Below are 25,204 nucleotides of genomic sequence, written 5' to 3' on the forward strand. Positions count from 1 at the left end.
CAAAGAGTGAATGCATGAAACCTATGGCTGTGCTAGTAAATACACATTTCCAGTTTGATTGCAGTATAGTTTATTACATAACTCTAACCCCAGGCTCACACCGACTCCGGTCTTACTGTTGCGGTGCGGTGGGTGCGGCGCCGCAGTGATTCCAAGTCATTAAAAAGACGTAAACCTCTCTCACCGGCTGCTGAGCTGTCTGCGGTTACCGAGACACACTTCCGCTAGAAAGCTATCCTTGCGGCGTGCCGGAGCCCTCCGCAACAAGCTCTCGCAAATATCCTTATTTGGGCCGTGTTATCGCGTGAAGTCACGTGAACTCAAGTGAACTTCTGTTCTCGCGAGTTAAATCTCCGGACCTGTTGCCGGAGCCGCAGAGCCGCACCGCACCGTAGTCAAAAGGGCGGTGTGAGAGGGGGTGTGCGGGAGTTGCGGTCTCGGTCGGCTCGGTAACCGCACCGGAGCCAGTGTGAGCAAGGCGTTACTCTGCGCATAATCTAGAATACTTTGACTCCAATTTAGATAAATTATTGTTATAACTGTTATATCTACATAAATAAATCAACTCATTCATTCATTACATAATTAGATGCTAGGGCAAAATGGATTAATAGGAGTTGTAAATATTTTTCCACTTGTAATCACATTTTTTTTTAAATCGAAAGCTCTTTTTAAGTCATGCTGAGTTCCCTATTGACTTGAATTGGAGGACATTCCTTGATGCAATTACTTCAGAGCCTCACAGTGAGGCTTCAATAAACATGGTACAAGGATTCTACACAAACAAATCGTCTTCATCATCACGCATGCCTTGCATTGCTATGCATTGACATATTTACCAAAGCAAAAATCTGAACAAAAATATGACAGGTTTCTAATTTCAAAAAGACCTTTAGGTTGTTGTGTTTGGATGAGAATCGGGATAACACCAAAATGGTAAATTACAGTTAGGGAGGAAACCGAGAGGTGGGTAAGGCTAAAAATTAGATGAAGTTTAAAGAAAAGAGGTGGATGAGAAGGCTGGAGCTTCATCATCATCTCTCAGGGGTGCATACTGCAGCACCTTGATTACGGATTCAGCTCTATTGCAGAAAAAAACCACATAGCACTTAGAAAATATCGCCCTGTCAGCCCTGTTCAGCACAAATCCTGACCTTCTGACGTTGTGTGTTTCTCTCTGTTTGTGAAGATGTGTGTGAGACTTTGTGTGTAATTATAAGAAGGTCAACAACACAGTTTTGTTTGGCAGTTGATATACGAGTAATATCAAGAAGGAAGGATGCGTTTATAGTTATTAGAAGAAATCATCTTCTTATAGCTTATATAGTCTTTTTACAACATACAGAATTCAACCATGCAGACAATCAATGTTTTTAATGCTTATTGTCATTTATCATTACATATTTTCAGTAGATGTTTTATTTTATTTTATTTTTTACTCCAATCGGATTTGCTTGTTCACACATTTAGTTTACGCAAAATTGGTCTTGATGTTCAGTTCAATTCCTGGTGATTTTACTGAGTATCTACTTCTCTCCATGTATATACTTGCAGCTTTCAGCTCCATCCATTTCTAGTTATTGTTGCCATGGAGCAAGATTTTAAAGTGTTTGTCCCTAACACCACAGCTTTAACAGAGATGCAGGTATTCTAGAGTCAAAGTATTTAATGCATTTTATTAATCAGTAATGTTTACTAACCTTGGGCTGCTAATAGTTTTAATAACTTTTTCATGTTTATTTTGAACCCTTTTCGTGCTTCAAAAATAATTATCTTGCCTTTGTATGTAAAAATTCTGTTCTATTCTGTTTCATCCACTTTTCGTTGGACCTTTTTATTATTTAAGTATTAAGGTTTTTTTTTTACAATTAATTCTAAAGTCTTTAATTGATCAGTGACAACTTATATCTGCTTTAAAAAAAGTCAATATTTATATTGATAAATACTATGCCATATTTGTTTATGTGATGTCAGTAGACTAAATGGTATTTATGTATCAGGTGTCAAAAAAGGCAAATACTTTTTGTAATGTGTAAAATTTTGAGACTTGAGACAATATTTTATAGTATTGTAAGAGATTAAAAGTAACATGTTTAGAAATGAAGTGAAGTGTTTATTATTTTTTAAAACTTTGTTTTTATACAAAATGTACAACATATTGCCAAAATTATTCACTGACTTGCCTTGATCCACACATGAACCTAACATGCAGTTTTTTTCCATATGGGTCAATGTGCCATTCATCCACTCTTTGGTGCTAGAACACCTTTAGCTCTTCTGGGAAGGCTGTCCACCATGTTTAGAAGTATGTTTTTATGGTTTGTTTCAACCTTTTTTTCCATAACACATTTGTTAGCCCACAAACTGATGTTTGATTAGAAAGACTGGCTCTCAGATTCGACTTTTAATCTATCCCAAAGTTTTTCTGTTAAGGTAGAGGCCATGATTCTTTTCAAGCCAGTGAAGCTCATCCTCGCCAAACTTTCTTATTCATGTTGTTATGGACCTTGCTTTGGTAACTGATGCAGTCATGTTGAAAGAGGAAGTATCCATCTCCAAACAAGTCTTACTAATTTGGGGGTATGGAATTGTCCAAAATCTCCTATAGTTTCTTTCACTGGGAATGAGTAGCCAAGCCCAGATCCTGAAAAATAACTCCCCACTCTATATTTATCCTCAATACCATTCCACGTGATGCTTTGCTTCTACACAGCATCTTCAGTTAAGATATTGCTACAGGGGTAAAAAAAAAAACTGCACTGACAATGAAAATGGCATTAAATGCTAGAGGATGGCCAAGTTGAGTTATTTAACACATTTTAAACTTGGTTCCAGCTTAAGGATAATTAGCACACCAGCCATCTTTGTGGCTGTTGATGCTTATTAGCTCTACACCTCAGTTAATGCAATTAACATTTGAGTATAAAGGCCCATGTACCCCAGTTTGAGAACCAAAGGCCCTGAGGCATAACTGCTTACTAACCAATACATAACGATGAAATACAATTAAACTGTATTTTGTCAAAAACATGTATCATAAATTTCATTTTGCATATTTCAGTCTTCTCATGTTTGCTAACATCTCTTTTTTTATCCCCTTTTTTGTGAATAATTTTTTTTTACTTCAGCTGTGTCTGTGAAGTGCATGACCTCACAACTATTTGTTGAAATCAATAACATACCTCATTCACCCCACCACAGACTTGTACCGCAGTGACGAAAACATCACGGTGACTTCAGCGGGCGGTTTCATCTCCAGCCCAAACTACCCCAAAGCCTATCCCCGAAACCTGTGTCTGTCATGGAAACTGCTGTCACCACCTGGGACCGTCATCCACCTTGAGTTTGATGAACAGTTCAACATAGAGGAGCCTGTGAAAGGAAAGTGCAGGTAAAAGACAAGCTTAAGGAAGATGGAGAGAACAGATCGAAGTGGCGGGGATGGGATTCAGATTGCATGATTACGGGAGATGATATGGGAAGACAAAGAGGAAGACATAAAATACCCTTAGAGAGACAAAAGGAGAGAAAGACAAAGGAAGATTGAGATACAGAGGACAAACAGGAGGGATCAGTGATGCATCACGGGCATGTATAATAGAGAAAAGTTGTCTGAAAGACAAAAGTGATTAAAAAGTTTGCAACTCAGTAGTTGAGAGAATGACTTAAATCAAGGACATTTTATGCAGAGTAAATGAAATTATGACAAGAAGTAAAAACTAATGTTAAATAATTTACCGTTGTATATAAAGTACATACTCAAGAAAAGAGTTCTGTGATGCCTCAAATGTTGACAGGGGAAGTCTTCTTTCTTGGCAAAAACTTAAGAAGTTTGTTCTTGGGGGTTTAACAACACAAAAATATTATTTAATTCTAAAATGCAACTCCGTTGTCTGTGTGAGCATAATTTTAAAAGAAAAGTGCACTGAAAAAAAAATAGAGGTTGACAGAACTTACATTTTCTAGGCAACGTGATGCATTTGGTTTTTTGAGTTTTCCTTACTTAAATTCACTGTGGTTGAGTTTACAAAGATTTTTGAGTTCTGCCAACTTAGGTTTTTGGAGTGTTACATAGAAATTTTGAGTTCTACCAACTTAGGTTTTTGAGTTTCACCTTTAAGTTCTGAGTTCTATCAACTTTGTTTTATGAGTTTGACATATAGATTTTGAGTTCTACAAACTCAGATTTTGTAGTGTTATCTGCAAGTTGAGTTCTATCAACTCAGTTTTTTTAGTCCTACCAATCGTCTTCACTACCAATCATTCAACACACAAAAAATTATGTTAATACAACATTTTTATTGCTTCAAGCCAAACATTGCATAGATACAGTATAAAACCATGTTCAACAACATAATCTTAACTGCACAGATCAAAGTAACATGACACTGGACCAGAATGTTCTAGATTCGTATGAGTGATGATGAGGGAAAAAACAGTAAGACACCATTTTAGTAAGAGGAAAACACACAGGTAATTTTTTGTGAAGTAAGTGTATTAACATATATGAAAAAATAACAGTTTTACAAATTTGGACGGCCTTCAGTTTGTTTTTTTCAATTGTAGTCTCTTTAAATTGGGTGCACCCTTTTAAAAAAAATAAAATGAAATAAAATGTCTTGTTTCCCAACGGAAAAAGAAAAAGGTTTTCCCTTTTTATCTCTGAGTTTTTCTTTTTAGTCCTACCACTCCGACAGGACGATGAATGCAAAAAAAGAAAGTCCTCTTCAGTCCAAATCCTTCTCTTCAATCCAAATCCAGATGTTCACACGGTTGGCTCACCATCTCCATTTAAGGAGAGAATCCAGAATCCAGGGTATCCAAAAAAACAAATTAGAAATTTAATAAGTTATTACACTCAACTTAATGTCTCTTTTCATTTGTACAATGAAAATAACAGGCACACTCTTTTCTCTATGCATAAACACTCACCCGCACATGCGCGGCATAAACACGCACGCGCACACGCGCATTATACACGTGCACGTGCGCTGCTTTTCCTTTCATCAGAACGTGAAAAACATGTGAACTCATGCTTCAACTCGGTGGCAATACACCACAAGGGAATGCTAACTCACGGAGCTAACCGCTAACTGTCTGTACTTTGCAGCACTCACCGGGAAAACTGGTAAGGTCCCAGGGTCGTTCCTCCGTGGTTCTCCAGATGCATAAAATCACAATGTCCGCCAATCTTCTCAAACACGAGGGAAAAAGGCTGTGCCCTTGAAGAAAGGGATAGGAAACCCCGTACCGTAGTGGGCGTGTCCATGAACATAAGCAGTGCGCATGCCCATGAGTTTACAGTTGAGGGAACTCAAAAAATCTTGTATAGGCGATTTAAAACTCCTTGTTAAACCAACTTCTGAGAATTTGAGTTGGGCAAACGTGTATTTATTTGTTAGATGTCAAATTTATATTTCTGAGTCGGATTACAATACAATTGTGTGTTAGAACAACAATTGCCATTTACTTTTTTAACAGTGTGGAGTTTGCGAAATAGAGAAAAGAAACATTTTTCAAGGATGGGAAAATCCAAAGAAGTTTTGATTTTCAAAATAATCATTGGTTGCAGCCCTAGTTTTAATGCAAAAGAAGACAAAAATAAAATATGAAGCAGTTGTCCAATGTAGGAGACAGGAAATATAGGTCCAAATTAGTAAAGTGGCAATTTAAATATTTGAACTTCTCTGTGAATTAACCACAGTGGCGTTACTGGAACAAAAACAATGCCAGTATTTAAATCCTTAGATACTAAACTTGTTAAATATCCTAATGCACTGTTTGGAGTAGGTCTTTTAAACTTATTCATTTTCACTTTCAGCATAATAACCAAATCCAGATCAAAGTCAGATATTAATGTAAACTGAGATGAACAGATCCATTAAAACGTTAACAACAACTGCCTAATTGTGTATTTGATGGCTGAACGGCCTTACCTGAAATGCTTGGACTGCGCTTGACCCCTGAAGTTTAGCAATAGCATTTGGTCCTGAAAGTTCTGCTTTGGGCCATCCATAGATAGGACCTGGGCAGCACTTATGCCGAATTGGAATGTAGTGGAATTTTGAGACCAATTTAACTCCTCTAATTTGTTCTGCTGCTTAAAAACTATTTCTGATCGAATTTTAATATGTTTAAGACCACATTATCCTACTTGAAGAGGCTAGAGTTATTTTGGAATAAAGTTTACACAAAAAAGGGCATATTCTGCAGCGGTGCTTCGGTAGGGTCTATGTGTCAAGGTAATATCCACATGAATTGGATGACATAAGGTTTCCTGGCAGAACATTGCCCAAGGCATCACTCTGCCTCTTGCTTTCTTCACATAGAAAATCTTGGCGCCATTTGTTCTCCAGGTAGGCAATGCACGACCCTCCGGCCATCCATGTGACGTAAAAGAAACAGTGATTCATCATGCCAGGCCCCCCTGCTCCATTGCTTCAGGCCTCAACTCTGTCACGCAGATTCTGATGCACTTTTATACCAGAATCTCTTACTTTCTCAGGAATTTTAGCCCACACCACAAAGAGCTGGAGTTTCGGAGGTCCTCTAGCCAGTCATCTTTGCATCACAATTTTGCTCTGAAAATACTTTAACAAAGCCATCATGCTTGTCCATTGTCAAAGCTTCAAACACATCAGTGTTATGGACAAACTGTGATCTTACAGCCTAAAATATTCCACCTATAAAAATATTGTTAATGAGAGATTATTAATGTTTGGGAATTAACCTTAAGTGGCAGAATGTTTTGGCAGACAGGTGTAGGTATAATTATAGATTTTTTTACTTAACACTAGAACTCTCAAGGCTGTCATTTTGATGGTTCTGAGATTTTAATGGGAAAGAACTTTATTTACATCAATAATATGTTGCTCATGTTAATTGACTTTTCCTGTGTCTATATTTCCTTCATAGTCACATAGTTTTTTTTTTATAAAATAAAAACGTAAAAAATAAATATGGTTAATTTTACCTCAATCACCCATAGCCATCATTTTGACGGCTCTATTAGATGCATTGTAAATTCTTCTCACACTTGATTGACGTCCAGTAATGTTGCCTAGCAACCAAAATCCTACCTTGAATTCTTTGGCTAATACCAAAAAATGTCTTTCAGAAAGAAATCTAACAGCAAAACAGGCTTTAGAAATGCTTCAAAATATTTATGATAGCGATTTGGTCGGAGAGGGACCGATGAAGAGAAGATGAAGAGGACTGGGTAGGAAGTGGTTCAGAAGTCCGAGGATGTTCGCCCAAAATGCAGTTGTATCAGTGACCCATCAGTCAAAAGTGAAACTTTTGTTCAAGTTTTAGATAGCACTGCCCACACCTTAGCCGGTACACTTAGTGACCCAAAAGCACATGGTCTACAATAATTACACACAGGTTGGCGTGGCTGTGTTGGATTAGATCATTTGAAAGTATTTTGTACAAGCTTCAACGCAAACGTGGCCTGTGGCTGTCTGTATATATACTGGATATAGCAGCTATAAACGCATTGGTTTTGTTCAGGAGCTGCTTGAATATCTCTGTCTCACCCAGAGACTTTATCCTTGAACTGGTAAAACAGTTGCGTGCAAACCGCATGCGCTCCAGAGAGCTGTAGGTTACCAACCCCTACCCCGCAGAAGAGTCAGCTTTGGCGAGGCAAAAAAAAAAGTGCCAGGTGCATCAGCACTGAACAAAAAACCCATGATATTTGTCATAAATATGAAAAGTGCTGGGTGGAAAATGTTCGGGGGTAATCAATCAATTTCAGTAAATAAAATTGTAATTTTAAACTTTGAAACTATGTAGTAAAACAGTCTTATTTATTTTACTGATTTATTTTGAATACAAATTTAGACCACAAATAATAATAGTATAAAATATAGCCTCTAAGAAATATATACAGCACAAGACCTGTTTTAAGGTTTACATATCCACCTTGGGTTTTCGTGGCACACCATTTCAGTTGTTGACATCATCAATACTAATGCATTCCATTGGGAAAAATATCACCCGTCAAATTGACGGCGAGTGGGAGCCAGTAGTATCAGAATTCTGGGAGTTAAAGATGTGCAAGATGTGAGAGTTAATTAAACTTAAAGCTAAATTTGGCCTGTTTAAAAAATTACCTTTCTCTGTCATTCCAGTTATGACTATGTTGAGGTGGAGGAAAAATCCCAGAGCAGCACCATAAAGTGGGGACGTTGGTGTGGACAGAAGGCACCCTCTAGTCTAACCTCTAAATCCAACACACTCAGAATCACCTTTAAGTCGGACGATTACTTTGTCGCAAAGCCGGGATTCAAAATCCACTACTCACTTGTGGTAAGTTAGCCTCACACACTGGAGCTGCAGTAATTAGAGATGTTTTTTATTTAACATTCTGTGTGTCTATCTGAGTGTTAGCACAGTTTAAATCTTCTTAAACAGCTTTTGTTGTAATGGGAAATGAAGAGAAAGATAAAACCAGCTGTATTGAAGAATGGTGCAGCAGTGGTCATAGCAAAGCTTTCTGAAAATGCCAAGCTTTCACACCCAAACAAGCCTTACTCATCCATCCATTTGACAAAGGAGGAGAAATGGAGAGATATAGGACAGGACGTTGGGAGGATGCAAAGCTTTTTTCTTCCAGGCTGTCAACTGAATGGATAAGGAGATTTGCTTTGTCATTTTGTCAGGAAGCTCAAAGAACAAAGAGAGGGACTTTAAATTTAAGATGTTACTCTGCTCTATAATCGACGGGTTAAAGAAAGGAAAGTAGAAAGTCAAAAAGGCATTAAAAAGGTTCCTCCTAAGAGTAAAAAGAGGAAGAGATGAAGAGCTCTTGGCACTGCCTATTATCTGAGAAGAAAAGAGTCATGAGATAAAATAAAAGCAAAGACAAAATGAAATGAAAGAGACAGCATGTGTATTTATTTATGAACTAGCGTTTTATAGTGTCATCTTTGTATTTTACTGAGTGAATTCAAACTGGAAAACATTTACTATTCCTCTTCTAACAATTTTTCCTTCTAGGAAACAGATGTAAGATAAATGTTTAGGTTTAATGCACCCACAGCTGTTGTACCATAACTAAAACCACTATACACAGTCCCTAACTGAAGGTAAAATGTCTGGAAATAAAATTAATGAAGAAAATACACTAGATTAATGTTTTTCTATGTGTCTTTCTTTATGATAGTGTTTATGCAGGACCTGTCCTGTAAATCGACAAAAGTAAAAAATACTATCCCCTTTTTTACTCTAGATCAAAGGTTTATTTATTTTACGGTACTTAAATTTTACTTTTCCAGGTTAAAATTGGGTTTTAATTACTATTTTTGCTTAACAAAGGTAACATTCATGTAAAACTGCCTAGAGTTTCAAGAAATGTGGTTTTAACTGTTCATATTTGCCCATTTATTTTATTATTCATGTATTCAAATCAGCAATCAATACTTTAAGCTGTACTTCTTCAAGATCCCATGCGCTGCTGTGTGACATATCCTTCTGCTCGTGCAGGTCGCTTTGATGTTCTGAAACATTCAAACTGAAGTCCTCTGGGGGTCCGCATTTAATTAGTAGTATAAAAGACCTCACCAAAAATTGGATTTCAGCAAAATATCGAAACCAAGCCTCAGGATCTGCTGTGTGAATGTAGTCTTAGATGTTTTTAGCATTTGTCTTGGGATTACTGATGATTAGCTCTTGAACCATTTCTGGCATATTTACATTGAAGAGTTTTTAGATTCACTCTTGCTTCCTCCCACAGTTTAAAAAAACAACTTTAAGGTTTACAGATGTCTCTAGGCTGCTCTAAAATGTGAGTGTTCATCCACCTCACAACATCTCTATTGGCTCTCTTTTCCCAGCTTTCTAATAAATACCTTGGAATTTATTGGATGTTTATCGAAATAAACAGTTTTTCAATCTCTGAATGGTGGAATAGATGCATGAGGATATCTTTATACAGCCATGTCCCTAGCCTGTCCCTTTTTGCTGGGATTGAGAAGCAGTTTACATGCTGGAAACTAGCTATTGCATGACAGCACTAATACTGTGAGAAATAAAAACAATTCCTGCTCACTCTTTTTAATCTTCATTCGTCAATTAATCTCATGGTTTATGAATCTGGATCGTGGGAAGGACCACCTGGAGAAAACCACCAGGAGAAATGCACACTAGAAATAGACTCCAGCCAACCAGCTGGTTAAAACCCACAACCGTCTTCCACGGAGTCCCCCGTTCAGGCTGTAATGATCTCAGAAATATGTGAGAAACACCCCATTATAAAGTTCTTACTTAAATATACCTACTTACTTACTCTACCACTGTGTAAACCACAAATTACTTTCTTATCTTTTCCAGTTCAGAAGCTTATAGCATTTTTCCCTTCTCTACTCAATTTTTGTAATCTCTTCTCTGGTCAAATAATCCCAACCCTTTGCATTACCGCTAGTAATCAACTCTTGAGGCCCTTCTCATTAGATCAGTTTCACCAGATTTTCAAAGAGCACCAGTATTTGAGTGTGAGTGTTGTATCTTTCCATCTTTAACAGACATGTAGACACTCACACACGTACTTCTCCCCAAAGCTAGGCTCGAGCTCTGTGTGTGGCTTAATTTAGCAGGTCTAATTTGTTCTCTCCAGACCTGTCGGAAAGATAAGGAGACGGAGAGAAGGGAAAATAAAAAGTGGGAAAAAAGAAGAGTTAGAGGGACGGAATGAGGAGAAGCAGCACTGGAAGGGCAGAACAGGTGTCTGAGACATTATCAGGATGTCAGCTAATGACTAAAACAAGCCAGACTACGAGAGACAAAGAGAGAACCAGAGAGTAAGGCAGCTGTGAGGTACCGAGCTACGTGGACTGGATGAAAGTAGAGCTTTTAATGAGAAGAGAAGCAGAGTGGAGGTAAGAATGGAAAGAAACAAAAAATAAGATGATGTAAGTCCTACTGTTCACTTCCTGAGCTGCTTAGGCCGAAGTTTCCCTCAAACTTTTGTCCGTCCTGCTCTCTGTTGTTTGGCCCTTTATTTTAGCTTATCGCCTAAGAATTAGGCTGCATTGGACAAGCTGAATTAGACTGACTTTGATTTATTAATGTCCTTGGAAATCAGAGCCAAACACGGAGAAGCAGCTTTTAGTTCTTATGCTCCATGATCTGGAACAACTTTTCAGATTACTGTGTAAGTGCTGAAACCCTAAATTGCTTTAAGTTAAGGTTAAAAACCTATTTATTTGGACTGGCCTTTGATTGTTTTTTTAACTTTTAGATTAAATAACATTGGTTTAAGTTTGTATTCTCTATTTTATTTCCTTGTGTCTTGATGATCTACAGCATGTTTTATAGTCTTGTTACTGAAATGTGCTATATAGATAAACATCCATTGCTCTAGGGACCAGCTTTATTAGAGATACAACCTTTCCCTTGCACTAAGCTATACAAAGGTATTAAAAAGTAGGAATTCTAAATATCACAAATATATGTTGTTCTGTTTTATGCATAAAATCCCAGATTGTGCTTTGCCTTTACCTATGGTGGTCACTGTTGCTTCCTCAATCATTGCTCCACACACAGAATTTTAGTCCTCTATCAGCTGGCTGACAGAACTCTATAGCACTTTATCACTTTCTAGAAAGACACATTTTTCCCATACAGTGTCTCTGGTCTCTAAATACATGAACAGCTATGAATCAGAAGCAGCACTGTTTTAAAACTGAAGCTGACAAGCTACAAGCACCATATTTGGTCAAGCAACAAACTACATGTTCAAACCGAGTAAATAGCTTGACAAATTAACCAGCTAGTAATAACTTGTGAATGGCAAGTAGGTATACAAAATAATTATCGGGGGATGTTTGTTTTTCTTTACATTATTTAATTAGAATTGCAATAAAAAATATAAAATTATTATAATTTTAAGGAAATTTGGGGAAGTCTTAACCAAAATTAAAGGCAAATTCATTTCTGCGTCAAATCAAGGTTTAATTTTACAATAAAGGCATCACTTCCAAAAAAGCAAAATATGCCTAAAATAAAAATAGAGGATAGTTATTTAATATTTATTGATTTTGTTCTTTAATTTAAAAATATCTAAATTGTGAATTAGCAGATGGGTGTATGGACTGGTATTACATTTCTATAACAACGTTTGCTAAAGATCTGGATCATTTGGACCTTTATAGAAGGCTCAAATCAGGGAATTTTGGAAATATTGTCATAGGGAGAATTTTTATCTGTCACATGTAAGTCAAATTTGACCTCACAGCAACAAAAAGAAATGAGCCATACAATTTCACTAAACCACAAACTTCAGCCTCACTTAAACCAATATTCTTGTTTTTTTATGATTCTGTAATATTGATAGGAAACTGCCCTAGTAGCAATCATTTGCATTAAATATGTCACATTTCGTATAGTTGTTCACTGCTGCTGCAACTCCATGATACATATATAGCATTTCTTCATGTAAGTGTCTAGGGAAAAACTATTGAAATTGTTAACTTTAGGTAATTAAATTATGGAGGAAATAAGTATAACACTGAATGCAAAGGAAGGATTTATTGCTGGATTAGAAGTAATATTTAGGTTGTAACCTAAGAATAAGCTTTAGCTCAAGCATAGAGGGAACAGCAGAAATGTGGCTGGTGTAATTTATCCTTTAACTTCAGTGTCCTTCCAGCTACTCATGCGTTTTAAAAGCTGATGGAGAAGCATTTGCTCTTTCCTCACTGTCTACCACACACTTGATTCTCTGCTGCTTGAGTGTCCGATTGTTCAAAATGGAGTTGAAAGGGGCAGCTCCCTGATGTCTTTTCCACTAGGTTGCTACAGTAAATAAGAATCCAATCCCCTACCACCAGTGGATATGTCAAGCTTGCCTGAATTATTGCATTCTTCTTTCAGTGAACAGAAGTATTAAAAGAAAAAAAAATGAAGGGCCTCTATAACTCCTAACCAAACTAAAAAATCAAATAAAACAAAGGCTTGTTAAAAATAACACTGGCTTAAGTTTTGCTTTATTAGTGTTGAGTTTTTTTGTCTGGAGACAAGTCTACTTAATGATCTAATATTGTTGTAATTGCTAGACAGAATCTGGAGACCAGAAACAGTTAAGCCTACAAAAGTAGTGAGCGTTCAAATAATTTGGTTAAAAGTAAATTAGTTTTGCAGAAACAGAAATGGAATGGAACTGGAATCATAGTGACTAATTTTAGATGATTTGGACCACTGATTGACTGATAAAAATCTTGACTGGGCTAAGGCTTGTGCGGGATTCATCCAGGGGTCATGTACAGAAGAGCAGTCCATGGGGCAGAGGTTTCCAGAAGGTCTATACAAGAGGGGATTCTGGGATCCAGGTGAGAGAATTGATTGGCAGAACAATCCAGACAGGGGGCAGGGTCAAAGGGCCTCGGTAAAGAGGCAGGGCAGTATATCAGTGTCCAGACATCAGATTTCAACAGGAGTATTCAGGGGTAAGGTAGGCAGGAGAGAAACGGCAAAGAGGCAAGTCAAAATTAGGAGGTCAAAACAAGGATTTCTGCAACATTCTACTCACACAATTTGCTTTCAAGAATCTGGCAGTTACCCACTGTAAGAGCAAGGAATATATATAGTGCTCCTTCTAGGTGCAGCAATTCTTTGTAAGTGTAGATGTCGCAGGTGTAACCACTTAGACCTGATCGCCAGTGCAGTAGAGGGAACAGGGAATGATGTAATGGGATTGCTTATCTGGCAAGAACAGACAAGAAACATTGGGTCTACATTGTTTTCCTTATTTTAAAATTATATATAGTATCTGATGAACTTTTTTTTATGAGGGTTGTTCTGTTTTTTAAGTAAAAAATGTTGATATTTCTATAGAAATCCAGCTGAAACTTTTAACTGAGCAAAGTCTCCCACTTTAACTTTATAATAATAGTGTACTGTTAACTGTATTCATAAAAAAATAATAATAATTTGTATAAGTATAAAAAAATCCAACTAAGGAAATACAGTCTGATAAAAGATTTTCAGACATTTTTCCCTAAAACAAAAGAACTACGTTACAGTACTGTATCTGCATGATTTGCTCAGTAAACTCTCTTTATTGCTAACATTTCAAAAAGGTGATCAATAGACTGCAGTCATGTCTAATGTGTGATATTGAAAAATCTCTCATACTTTAACACATTTTTGCTTTAACCAGACTAGTGCCAAAAAAAAAGAAATATTCTTTATTGACGGTTTGGTTGTTTGAGCCAGAAGAGTGATTCAGAGGTAGTACACAGCATTGGGTGTTTAAAGTAAGTTGGACAAGAAGACTAAAAACATCCTTTTGTTAAATAGATCAGGTTTCCCCTCATAGTTCTTTCATTGACTCACATCCTAAATAACATCCTCTAGTTGGTCCAGCCTTACTCTCATGCCAGCTTAAGCTCTGCTTTATTGTACCATTTAATAAGGTTTGTACCATTAATTTAGAGATGCAAGTCACTGCAGCGTGAGTAATAGAAGTGCTCACAATCTTACAGGAAAGACTGACCTCAGTTGCAGCTGCTTTGTACATCTACGTTTATGAGAGCATTTTAGGCCACAATCAAGAGTATTTTAAGAGGTTTCCACCTTTGATGTCAACCCTATTAAATTTACAGATGCACACAAAACACATACACCACAAGAAAGTAATAGCACAATTTTCAATGAACTGTGGTTAGAGAGGTTGCTATTGCACTGTGAAAAGTAAAGGGATTTGGGACTCTTCAAGTACACTGATTCAATTCCCAGAAAGGCATGTTTGTGAAAAGGATGTGATCCCTTACAAGATGTGTGTAGATGCTGAATAGTATACAAATAGTATGCCCGCAGGGTATACAAAATAAATATCTGGACAATTGTGTTAGCATAGCAACATACATTTACATGATTGTGATTTGTTTCTTCAACAAGTACATGCCTGTAAAAATATAAACTCTGAACAATCTCTTTGGAACCATTTTACCAAAAGACTGACAGCCTTTCAGGAACACAACTAGAGGTTAAGTATGTAACAAGAGAGACAAACAGAGGATACTGAGCTGTAAGTTGAGAGGTTACTGTTTAAAATATCTGACCTTTCATCCTGTCTGATGTGGAAGATCGTTTTATACATTTAAGAATGTTTCCTAGATTACTGTCAACCTAAATTTGGTAATGAATACTTGGATTAAAATTTCAGTCCTCAATCAAACCTAGACATATAATTACTCTGTATTTGAAGACACATCTTTCTCATTGTAATAAATGAGCATTGTGTAGGTTAATTAGATTAGGTTAAGTAAAGACAAGAACATGAAGAGAAAGACAATTAGGAGAAATGTATTGATACAATTACTTGTCTTTGGCGCTCAGACCTCGGCAGGAAACATGGCGCTTAATTTTGATAGATATGCATGAAAAGGAGAAAAGAATAGGGCTGTTGCCCCCCAGGCCTGAAACTGGTGGTGGAGTGGAGATAGATAAAGTTGGTCAGTCTGTAGACTGCTGGTTAGAGAGACGGTATGCTGAGCTTTTTGGGGAGATCCAGTGGATTGCGTGAGCTGATACTAGAGCTTCACTCAGGGACCTGGAAGATGGAAGTCCAGTTGGATAATACAGGTTGAGAGAACCTGTACATAATGAGCAAGCATGAAGCGACAGTGGAGAGGAAAAACACCCAGTTGGAAAGCAACCTCTGGCAGAACCACGCTCAACATAGCGGTCTTCTGCCGGACCGGTTGAGATGAGACAGGGAATGCAGTAAGAGTCCGGGAGGAATGACACTCAGATGAAGTTTTAGCTACAATGGTGGAGGAGGGGCTGGAGGTGGGTTGAAACGGTGTCATCTGAATGAAGTCACACAGCGCATCACCCCAGTTCTAAAGTCCTTACACTGGCTCCTTGTATCTCAGAGAATAGACTTTAAAATACTTCTGTTAGTCTATAAATCTCTGAATGGCTTACAGTAGCACCTAAATACATCACAGACTTGCTATCAGTGTATCAACCCTCTCTGCATACCTAAAACCAGAAGTAAACATGGAGAAGCAGCATTTAGTTCCTATGCTCCACTTATCTGGAACAAACTTCCAGAAAACTGTAAAAGTGCGGAAAGCCTGAGTTCCTTTAAATCAAGACTAAAAACACATTTGTTTAGGATTGCTGTTCTAGTTAAACAGTTCAACTAAAACATCATTAGTTCAACTTTTTTCTTTTCTTTCGTCCAACCATTTTTAAAGTTCTTTTTTGTTTCTGCATTTTTTTTATTTTTTTTTCCCTACTTCCTTTGATTCTGTTTTATTTTCCTACATTTTAATCATGTAAAGCCCTTTGCATTGTCTTTGTAATGAATTGTGCTATACAAATAAATTTGCCTTGCCTTCCCATTAAATCCACTCATCCTCATCACAAAAACTAAACATCACAGCAGTTAGATCTTGTTTACCCATGATAATTTTGTCTATTATTTTTTGCTCCATCTTCATATGTCACTCAAAATCCCAATTGCTCCCCGATGGTGAACTTTAGGTTGAAGGGCACTTCCTCTGGCTTCTTTTTTTATATCAACAGTATTGGTACTTGTATGCATACCATTAAAACCTTACTGTGTAATATTCCCAGATGATGATGTACTGTATATTCTTCTATAAATTCCCCATTGGGTAAATTATGGAAGTACATCATTTATTCTATTCAATTCTTTTTTTTTTTTTCAAATTTTAGAGCTGTCTGTTTTCTTTATGATAAAAAAAAAAAAGTTCAGTACCAAAGGAATCCTAAATATAACAAGTCTTGCTTGGTCCATGGTTGAGAAACAGGGTAATGTCATACTGAAGCCTTAAAACACACAAATAATAAAATGTACTAAATATGTCAGTTCTTGATAAATAGTCTCTATTCTTTTTAATAACTTTTTATTGAGGGTGTTCTGATTTGCTTTATATTGTTCTAGGGTGACACCAACTTGGAGGCAGCTCCAGAACTCTTGTCGGTGAGTTGTCACACCAACTAATATACTGTACAGAAAAGAAGAACAGAAAATGCCTGTTTTTGTTTTGATTATTTCTGTAACTAACTGGTTTCTTCTATATTTGTAATCTTAGAAAGAAATGGAAAGTTAGAAGCTTATGAGATGTATTTTCAATTTGAAAAGCTAATGTGCATATAATGGTTTTGTATTTCATACAGCAAATGTATAAAGCTCACCTGAATTCTTTCCATGCCACTCTGTGGACAACGTATATAATTTATAAGGGTTGAAATACACTATATTGCCAAAAGTATTTGCTCACCTGCCTTGACTCACATATGAGCTTAAGTGACATCCCGTTCCTAATCCATAGGGTTCAATATGACGTCGGTCCACCCTTTGCAGCTAGAACAGCTTCAACTCTTCTGGGAAGGCTGTCCACAAGGTTTAGGAGTGTGTTTATGGGAATTTTTGACCATTCTTCCAGAAGCGCATTTGTGAGGTTGCACACTGATGTTGGACGAGAAGGCCTGGCTCTCAGTCTCCGCTCTAATTCATCCCAAAGGTGTTCTATCGGGTTGAGGTCAGGACTCTGTGCAGGCCAGTCAAGTTCATCCACACCAGACTCTGTCATCCATGTCTTTATGGACCTTGCTTTGTGCACTGGTGCACAGTCATGTTGGAAGAGGAAGGGGCCAGCTCCAAACTGTTCCCACAAAGTTGGGAGCATGGAATTGTCCAAAATGTCTTGGTATGCTGAAGCATTCAGAGTTCCTTTCACTGGAACTAAGGGGCCAAGCCCAGCTCCTGAAAAACAACCCCACACCATAATCCCCCCTCCACCAAACTTTACACTTGGCACAATGCAGTCAGACAAGTACCGTTCTCCTGGCAACCGCCAAACCCAGACCCGTCCATCAGATTGCCAGATGGAGAAGCGCGATTCGTCACTCCAGAGAACGCGTCTCCACTGCTCTAGAGTCCAGTGGCGGCGTGCTTTACACCACCGCATCCGACGCTTTGCATTGCACTTGGTGATGTATGGCTTGGATGCAGCTGCTCGACCATGGAAACCCATTCCATGAAGCTCTCTGCGCACTGTTCTTGAGCTAATCTGAAGGCCACATTAAGTTTGGAGGTCTGTAGTGATTGACTCTGCAGAAAGTTGGCGACCTCTTCGCACTATGCGCGTCAGCATCCGCTGACCCCGCTCCGTCAGTTTACGTGGCCTACCACTTCGTGGCTGAGTTGCTGTCGTTCCCAAACACTTCCATTTTCTTATAATACAGCTGACAGTTGACTGTGGAATATTTAGGAGCGAGGAAATTTCACGACTGGATTTGTTGCACAGGTGGCATCCTATCACAGTTCCACGCTGGAATTCACTGAGCTCCTGAGAGCGACCCATTCTTTCACAAATGTTTGTAAAAACAGTCTGCATGCCTAGGTGCTTGAATTTATACACCTGTGGCCATGGAAGTGATTGGAACACCTGATTCCAATAATTTGGATGGGTGAGCAAATACTTTTGGCAATATAGTGTATAAGGTGGTGCATAGTTACCATTAGGGCTGGGCGATAATTCAATAACAGAGTCGATAAAAGTTCGATAAGTAACGCAGTTTTCCTTCCTTCTCATTGTAGCCTATCATGTAGGTTTATGCTAGTCACTGCTTCCTCCCAACCAATCACAATCGCGGACCCAGGCACTCCGTCACAAAGCCCCGCCCTCTCAAACCACAACACAGAGCACATGAAGATGTCGCAGCAAGGAGAGGCGGAGGAAATTGTTCCAAAGAAGGGTTTTTGTAGTTTGCCAGTTTGGCAGTATTTCGGTCATGGCAAGTCGGACAAAAAACAAACCACAGTCATCTGTAAAATGTGTAGGGAACCAGTGAAAACGAAGTCTGATAACACAACCAACTTCTTTTTTTTTTATCATCTCAGCTGCTCACACCCGCAGGAGTACGAGCTGTGTAGGCCCCGGTGCGGCTCTCCTACGAGGAATATATATATATATATATATATATATTCAGTTCGGGGCACGTAGTTTTAAAGCAGGAAACTCAGCTGAACCATAACGAGGTGCCAGCAGCACCTCTAGAAGAATAGGGGTGAGAAAAAATACCCCATAGAAATGCTAGGCTAAAGGGTGAGTTGATTTGGCTTTTTGTTTTTGTTGAGTGGAGTTTACATGGTAGCCTAGTCCTACACTCTTTTAATTCACCACAAGCTGGTGGTGTACTATTCCCACCCAAATAGGGTATTCTATTTATGTATTTGTTATATTTATTTTGGTCACTTTTCTGGTCACTTTAGTTTATTTTTGTCAGTATTTAATAACATAACTTAGGTCTCTTAAGTTATTTTTCTTTAAAACAATTGTTATGTTTAAAAAAGTTGGTTAAATAAATATTTAAATGGAAGTCTGTGTTTGTGTTCTTTATTAAAATTAAATCATTTAGCAATATCTTAAAAAGTCCAGCTAGAACTGCACATAAAATATGGTTTCAAATCTTTTCAATAATTATCGATATCGATCAATATGCTTTTTTTTTTGTCGATAAGCTTTTTTCTATATCGCCCAGCCCTAGTTACCATGACATATCAAACATGAATATGTGTCTACTTTAAACTTAATTTAAATGCTTTTAGTTACTTCTGCCAATGGGTTTGTGTGCTTAGTAGTCTTTGAATCCAAAGATACCAAGTATTCACTTCAATGATGAAGTCATACTAAAATTATTCTTTACTCTCATTTAGTGTTCTGATTTTATATCAAAATCAAAACACATGTCTGACACATTTTTTTCTTTCTAGCCCTCTTCTGACATCTGCTCTCTGTTATATTCCTCTAAGTAGATTTTTCTTCCTTCTCCTCAACCGTTCTTTCCTTCAGTGCTCCTATTTTCCTCTGCTCTCATTCAATCAGTCTTCCAATCTCTTTCCTATCTCCTCTTCTCTCAATCGTACACTATTCTAAAATAGTGAAATAATATAATCAAAAACTCTTCCAAAAACATTAGATTGCACAACATGAAAACTTACAATTTAATAGTTAATAGTATTTTGTTTCATACACCTAAAGGAAGTTGGTTATTAATAGATGAAATACTGGGGTTATTCTAATATAATCTCATCATAGATATTATTATCTCACCTGATAAAATACAAAAAATGCTAATTACCACCAAAAAAAAAAACAGTGAATGAATATTTATCCAGGTGGTTATCGCTTCCCCCATCATTCTCACCTCATTCAGTTTCCCTGTTACTGAGTCCTATTTTTTTTTTTTTTTTATGAGGAACTTTTATATATCCGAACTGAGTAACAGTGTACCAAGTTGGTATACATACACTCATTCTTCTTTATGCCCATTTTGCCAGGGCTCGTTTCAAAATTTTCCCTAACAAAATCTTAAACACACCCACTCCTAATGCTTTATTTCTGTAAGTATTTTACTCTATGCCTGTCTCTTGGTGATCTTTTTTCTCTATCTGTGATACCATTGCAAAGAGGGTAACTTTCCCCTTACATTGATGTCTCAAAATGTCTTTGTACCCATCTGTCTCTCAGTGTGCTTCTTCAGTTTCATCTCTGTCCTTCTGTCTCTCTCTTCCCATGTCTTTGCCTTCCCCGTGGGTGGTTCTAGATGGGCCAACAGGGGCCCCTGCCCCTGTAGAACTGGCCCTGGCCCCTGTTATGGACATATAAGGAACAGTCATGGTGACTGATAGGTCCCTTAGATTCACTTCATTCTTTTTTCTTTACAGGTCTGTTTTAATTAGGATTTGAAAAGTAAGATTATAGATCAATTTGTATTGAGATCATAGTTTTTATCTGCTGAATGTTACATTGAACCCAATACTCAAATACTCTTAATTTGTCAAAGCTGAATGTATCAGTTTTATTCAACTTTCAATATTTATTTGAATAAAACCAGTAATCTTTTATTCAAACTAGGTCAAAAATATGTAATATCCCTGAAATATGAATGTATAGTAACCAAATATTCCAAAGAATAGCTTATTTATCTATAAGTTGATGTTTATTTAGCAACTAGTACATGAAATAATATCCAATACAAACCATAAATCAGTTAGATCAATAATTTATTTTTGGTACCATTTTGTATCCGTGTTTCATTCATTTATCCGCTTTCCAACAAAAAATCCACAATAAATAGAGAACAGCTCCTTTTTTTTTTTTTTTTTTGACGTACAAAATAAAATAGTCTATATCAAAAAATTAATGATTAGGGAATACATTTATTTTCATTTTCTTTTGTGTTCTTACAGCATTTCAATTTAGTTTGTTTATATAGCAGCATTCACAACACGTGTCATCTCAAGGCACTTTTCAAACCAGTTCATTCTATTGACTCACAGGTAATCCCTCACACTAAGCATGCTTGTAGCGACAGTGGAGAGGAGAAACTCCCTTTTAACAGGAAGAAACCTCCAGCAGAACCAGGCTCAGTGTGAAGACTAGGCTACTCTTCAATCCAACTTTAAAAATGACCAGTATTATAAATCCACTGATTTTTATTTTATTTTTTTTAATCTTACTTTTTATATCAGCAACAGCTTGTGTCTTATTGGTTATTGGTTACCATATATGGATAGAACCACGTAGGTCCCTTGGATTATTTTAGTCATGTATTTATCTGCAGCATGTTTTAAATGGATGTATCTGTTGTTAAAAACAAACACCCGTATTTTTGTGTACTCTACAGATATAAATGGGTGTTTTTAAAACGACCCCCCGGCTTTCACTGCTAAGATCCGGCAACCAGGCAGTGTACCTTTAAAATAAATACATAATTTTTTGTCAATCAGTTTCGCTTTACAACAATAGTAACAGGGTAACCATCTCATTAAGGCATTTAACAACAACATACATTGAAATGGGTTTAAAAATATGTATTTTCTACAGATTAGATTTTTTTGCAGAAAATATTAAAAAAAAGCAATGGGAAATTTATTTTAGATTAATTTTACTTTTCAAGTTCTTCTGTTTTTTTTTTGTTGTTTTTTTTTTTTTTTTGCAGGACATGGGAACAAATGAGATGCCACCCACAGAGTTTCCTCAGACCCTGGAGGACCTGGACAAAACCATAGCTACTTTTGACACAATAGAAGAACTTCTTAAATCTTTGAGCCCAGCTACTTGGAGGCAAGACCTGGAAAGCATCTACACTCAAACTTACATATATTACAGATCCAAGTCCTACCACCTGGCAAGTAGACAAAACAAAGGTAAGTGTAACAAATCTGTTTGTTTACTATTATGTTAGAAGTTCATCTTTAAATCAGGAATATAGAAAATGCAGGGGAGCAAATATGCCCATAATATTAAGTAAAAATAGAATATTTACTTATGCAACACAGTCGATACAAGATATGTGCTTTCATTTTTTTTGTATTTTTATATTTTATCTGGAAGAATCTCATAAAAAGCTGTTATTTTTGTTAACTAACTTCAAAGACTCAGACAAGGAATTAATAATTTGCATGTATTGTAAACCCATGCACAACTCAACAGCGACCTGAAACCTATTAGCCTGATGTGATGCAGGTCCTTATTTTGTAAAAACAAAATAGAAAACAACTAAACAGATCAAGAGAGTTAAAGGCATTGACATGGATTCCCTGTTAGCTCCACCCATACTAAATTAAAGTGTGTAAAGTTAATGTGTGTCAAATCAAAAGCTTTTAACCTTAGAGATTGATAAAAAACAAAAAAAATTGGCACTGGGGCTTTCAAAGTTATTATGTAAATGCATCTTTATGCAGTTCCATTTAATGAGAATTAACTCCTACAAAGCGACCTTGTCTGCTTTGTAGCTCTCTTATCAAGTCATGGTGTCAGCTCCACTTTGTCCACCTCGGCTAGTCAGAGCAGCTCCAGGTGCCCCTCAGTAGAGGCTGTGAGGAAGACAAACAGGACAAAACATTGGTGTTTTACTGCAAAGCATCTTATCATGTGCAGATATTAACTACAGAAGCAACTCTAAAATCGTTTTGAACAAATCCAACTAATTAAAAATAAAAGCAGATGCAACAAAGACATTAGAAATGATTGCATGCTCCACTTGTTACATTATGCGTAATTCAAAATTGGTTTACTCTGAACAGCAGTGTTAGTTTGTTAATTTTAAATATGTTCTACAGATTTTGAGGTTTTTTGAGTTTTAAAAAGCTCCTCTGAACGACTACTCAGAGAAATATAACTTGACATTCTCATATCGGTTAGTTTCGTCTGTGAATTCAGAATTTTTAAAAACGTACTGTTAGGGTTTTAGTAAGTGTTTGCATCACACAAATGCAACATGTGAAAAGCGCACAAGAACAGCACTTACAGGGTGAGTCATAGTTCTGCATTGCCTTCTCTATTTTCCATTGTACTTTTAAGTGTACCTTTTCCGTATGACTCTGCCTTATGTTTTTTTGGAAAATTTAATATGATTATTTCTGCGCACATTTACAGCAAAGCGTTTATGTGAAGATATAATCTTGTAACCAAAGTGCTTTAGACTTCATTGCCTCTGCCTTTATACTGTGTATCACTCAGCACTCTGTTTCAGTATGTCTCATTGAGTGATGTTCCATTCCTAAGTAAACATTTGAGCTTGACAGCAAATTTATTTGTATTTATTGGGAATGTGTTTGCTCTGCTGGTATGAGAAAGCCCTCTATCCAAGGAGCTTGTGGCTTTTACAATGATGCTTTAAGCTGGGTCTGCACTATGGGTTCTTAATACGCCGATGTCGAACTCTCTAATTGGAAGTTCCACATGTGCAGCAGCACAAAAAATCTGCTGCAGTCAGCAGCTTAACTTTGTTTTCATTAAGGCACACGATTGCAGACCTGTGGTTGTTTCCACAGAAAAAGAATGAATGATCACATTAAATGGTATTTATTATAACCACAATATTACCTGTTTATAATCTTAAACCATAAGGCATAACAAGTGTATGATACTTTGTGGACTTAAGTTGCACTTTGCAGCATCATTAAAAAAAACTTCTAATTCCTACACACTAATAAAGGGGTACAGCACATGCTTCATGTTGCTGCCTTCATGAGTCAAAGTCTTCCATGAAAAATTTCATTGTTTCTTTTTTTTTGGTTCTTTCTCCCTCCTACATTTTCTGACAGAGTTCCACACCACTGCTCTTCTGAGATTGCACTACTTTAAACAGGCTCAGCTCTGCAAGCAAGGAATCATACATGCCCAGGAAACACTCACATATGGGCAACCATGTAATACCAGAATACATTTTTCCTGTATACATGTCCACTCTGAAATAACAACTAATTGAGCCTAAGAATAATAATAATCACCCACAGAAGCCTTAGTTACATCAAAATGTGATAGAAATGTTTAACAGCTATCCTCATCTCAAAAACACGCTATAGCTTATTTAATAAATCAAAATAAATTATACATAAAAAAAAAAATTTTTAATTTTCACAGGAACACAGTAGACACAAACTAAGTTAGGCATTCAAATTCAGATTTCAATATGACATAGGCCCAACAGAACGAAGGCTGTGGCCTGAAGTCCAGATGCCCTTGTTTATTCTTCACACTCCCCTCTAATCGATTTCTACATATTATTATAATAAATATAACACATATTTCACTAGATTATATGATATTAAGTATTGAAAGTGAAAAGGTAATGGTTTAATTATTTATCAAAAAGGGCTGGGTCGATAATTAATTATTAATTAATTATTAAATCACACTCTTACAAACTTTTGAAAATAATTTTTTTGCCAGTTTTATAAAACTTCTCGAATAAAACATTTTAGGAATAATCTCTTTTTTTTTTTAAACACTCTAATAATAAGCTATATATGTCATTTTTATTATTGAATAAAATTATACAGCAATATATATTGATTAAGGCTTCATGTCAACAAATAGCTTTTTTTCCCCACAAAAACGTAATTTACAAAAAAGCACTGCAGCAATTATCTTGTTCAGGGTAAAATTTTACTGTGCAAAAAAATAACAGCAACTGAATCAGTATCACACACATATTACACACATAAATTCTATTCTATTTAAATAGGATTTGAAAATCTTTACAGAGAGATGTTATTGTCACTGTATACATTTTTATATCTCTAGATGTTTTTGATGTCTTAAATTTGCATGATGACTGCAACTTTTTCTAAAATTAAGATGTTGCAATCATAACTCAAAATGTAAAACATGGCAATTTCCTACATTAGCTGTGATTTCAAGCAATG

General features: G+C 36.7%; 1 protein-coding gene across 1 annotated transcript in view; it reads left to right on the forward strand.

Moving 5' to 3' along the window:
* The window catches only part of pdgfd (platelet derived growth factor d), a 79,290-nt gene that overhangs the window by 44,880 nt on the left and 9,206 nt on the right, over positions 1-25,204 (forward strand). The window contains exons 2-5 of the mRNA XM_038267902.1: positions 3,202-3,391; positions 8,136-8,313; positions 16,922-16,960; positions 21,991-22,198. Coding sequence (XP_038123830.1) covers positions 3,202-3,391; positions 8,136-8,313; positions 16,922-16,960; positions 21,991-22,198 — 615 coding nt within the window. The remainder of the gene's footprint in view (positions 1-3,201; positions 3,392-8,135; positions 8,314-16,921; positions 16,961-21,990; positions 22,199-25,204) is intronic.

The sequence above is a fragment of the Cyprinodon tularosa genome, unplaced genomic scaffold, assembly GCF_016077235.1.
Source record: "Cyprinodon tularosa strain WSP-4 unplaced genomic scaffold, ASM1607723v1 ctg69, whole genome shotgun sequence".
Taxonomy (NCBI): Eukaryota; Metazoa; Chordata; class Actinopteri; order Cyprinodontiformes; family Cyprinodontidae; genus Cyprinodon; species Cyprinodon tularosa.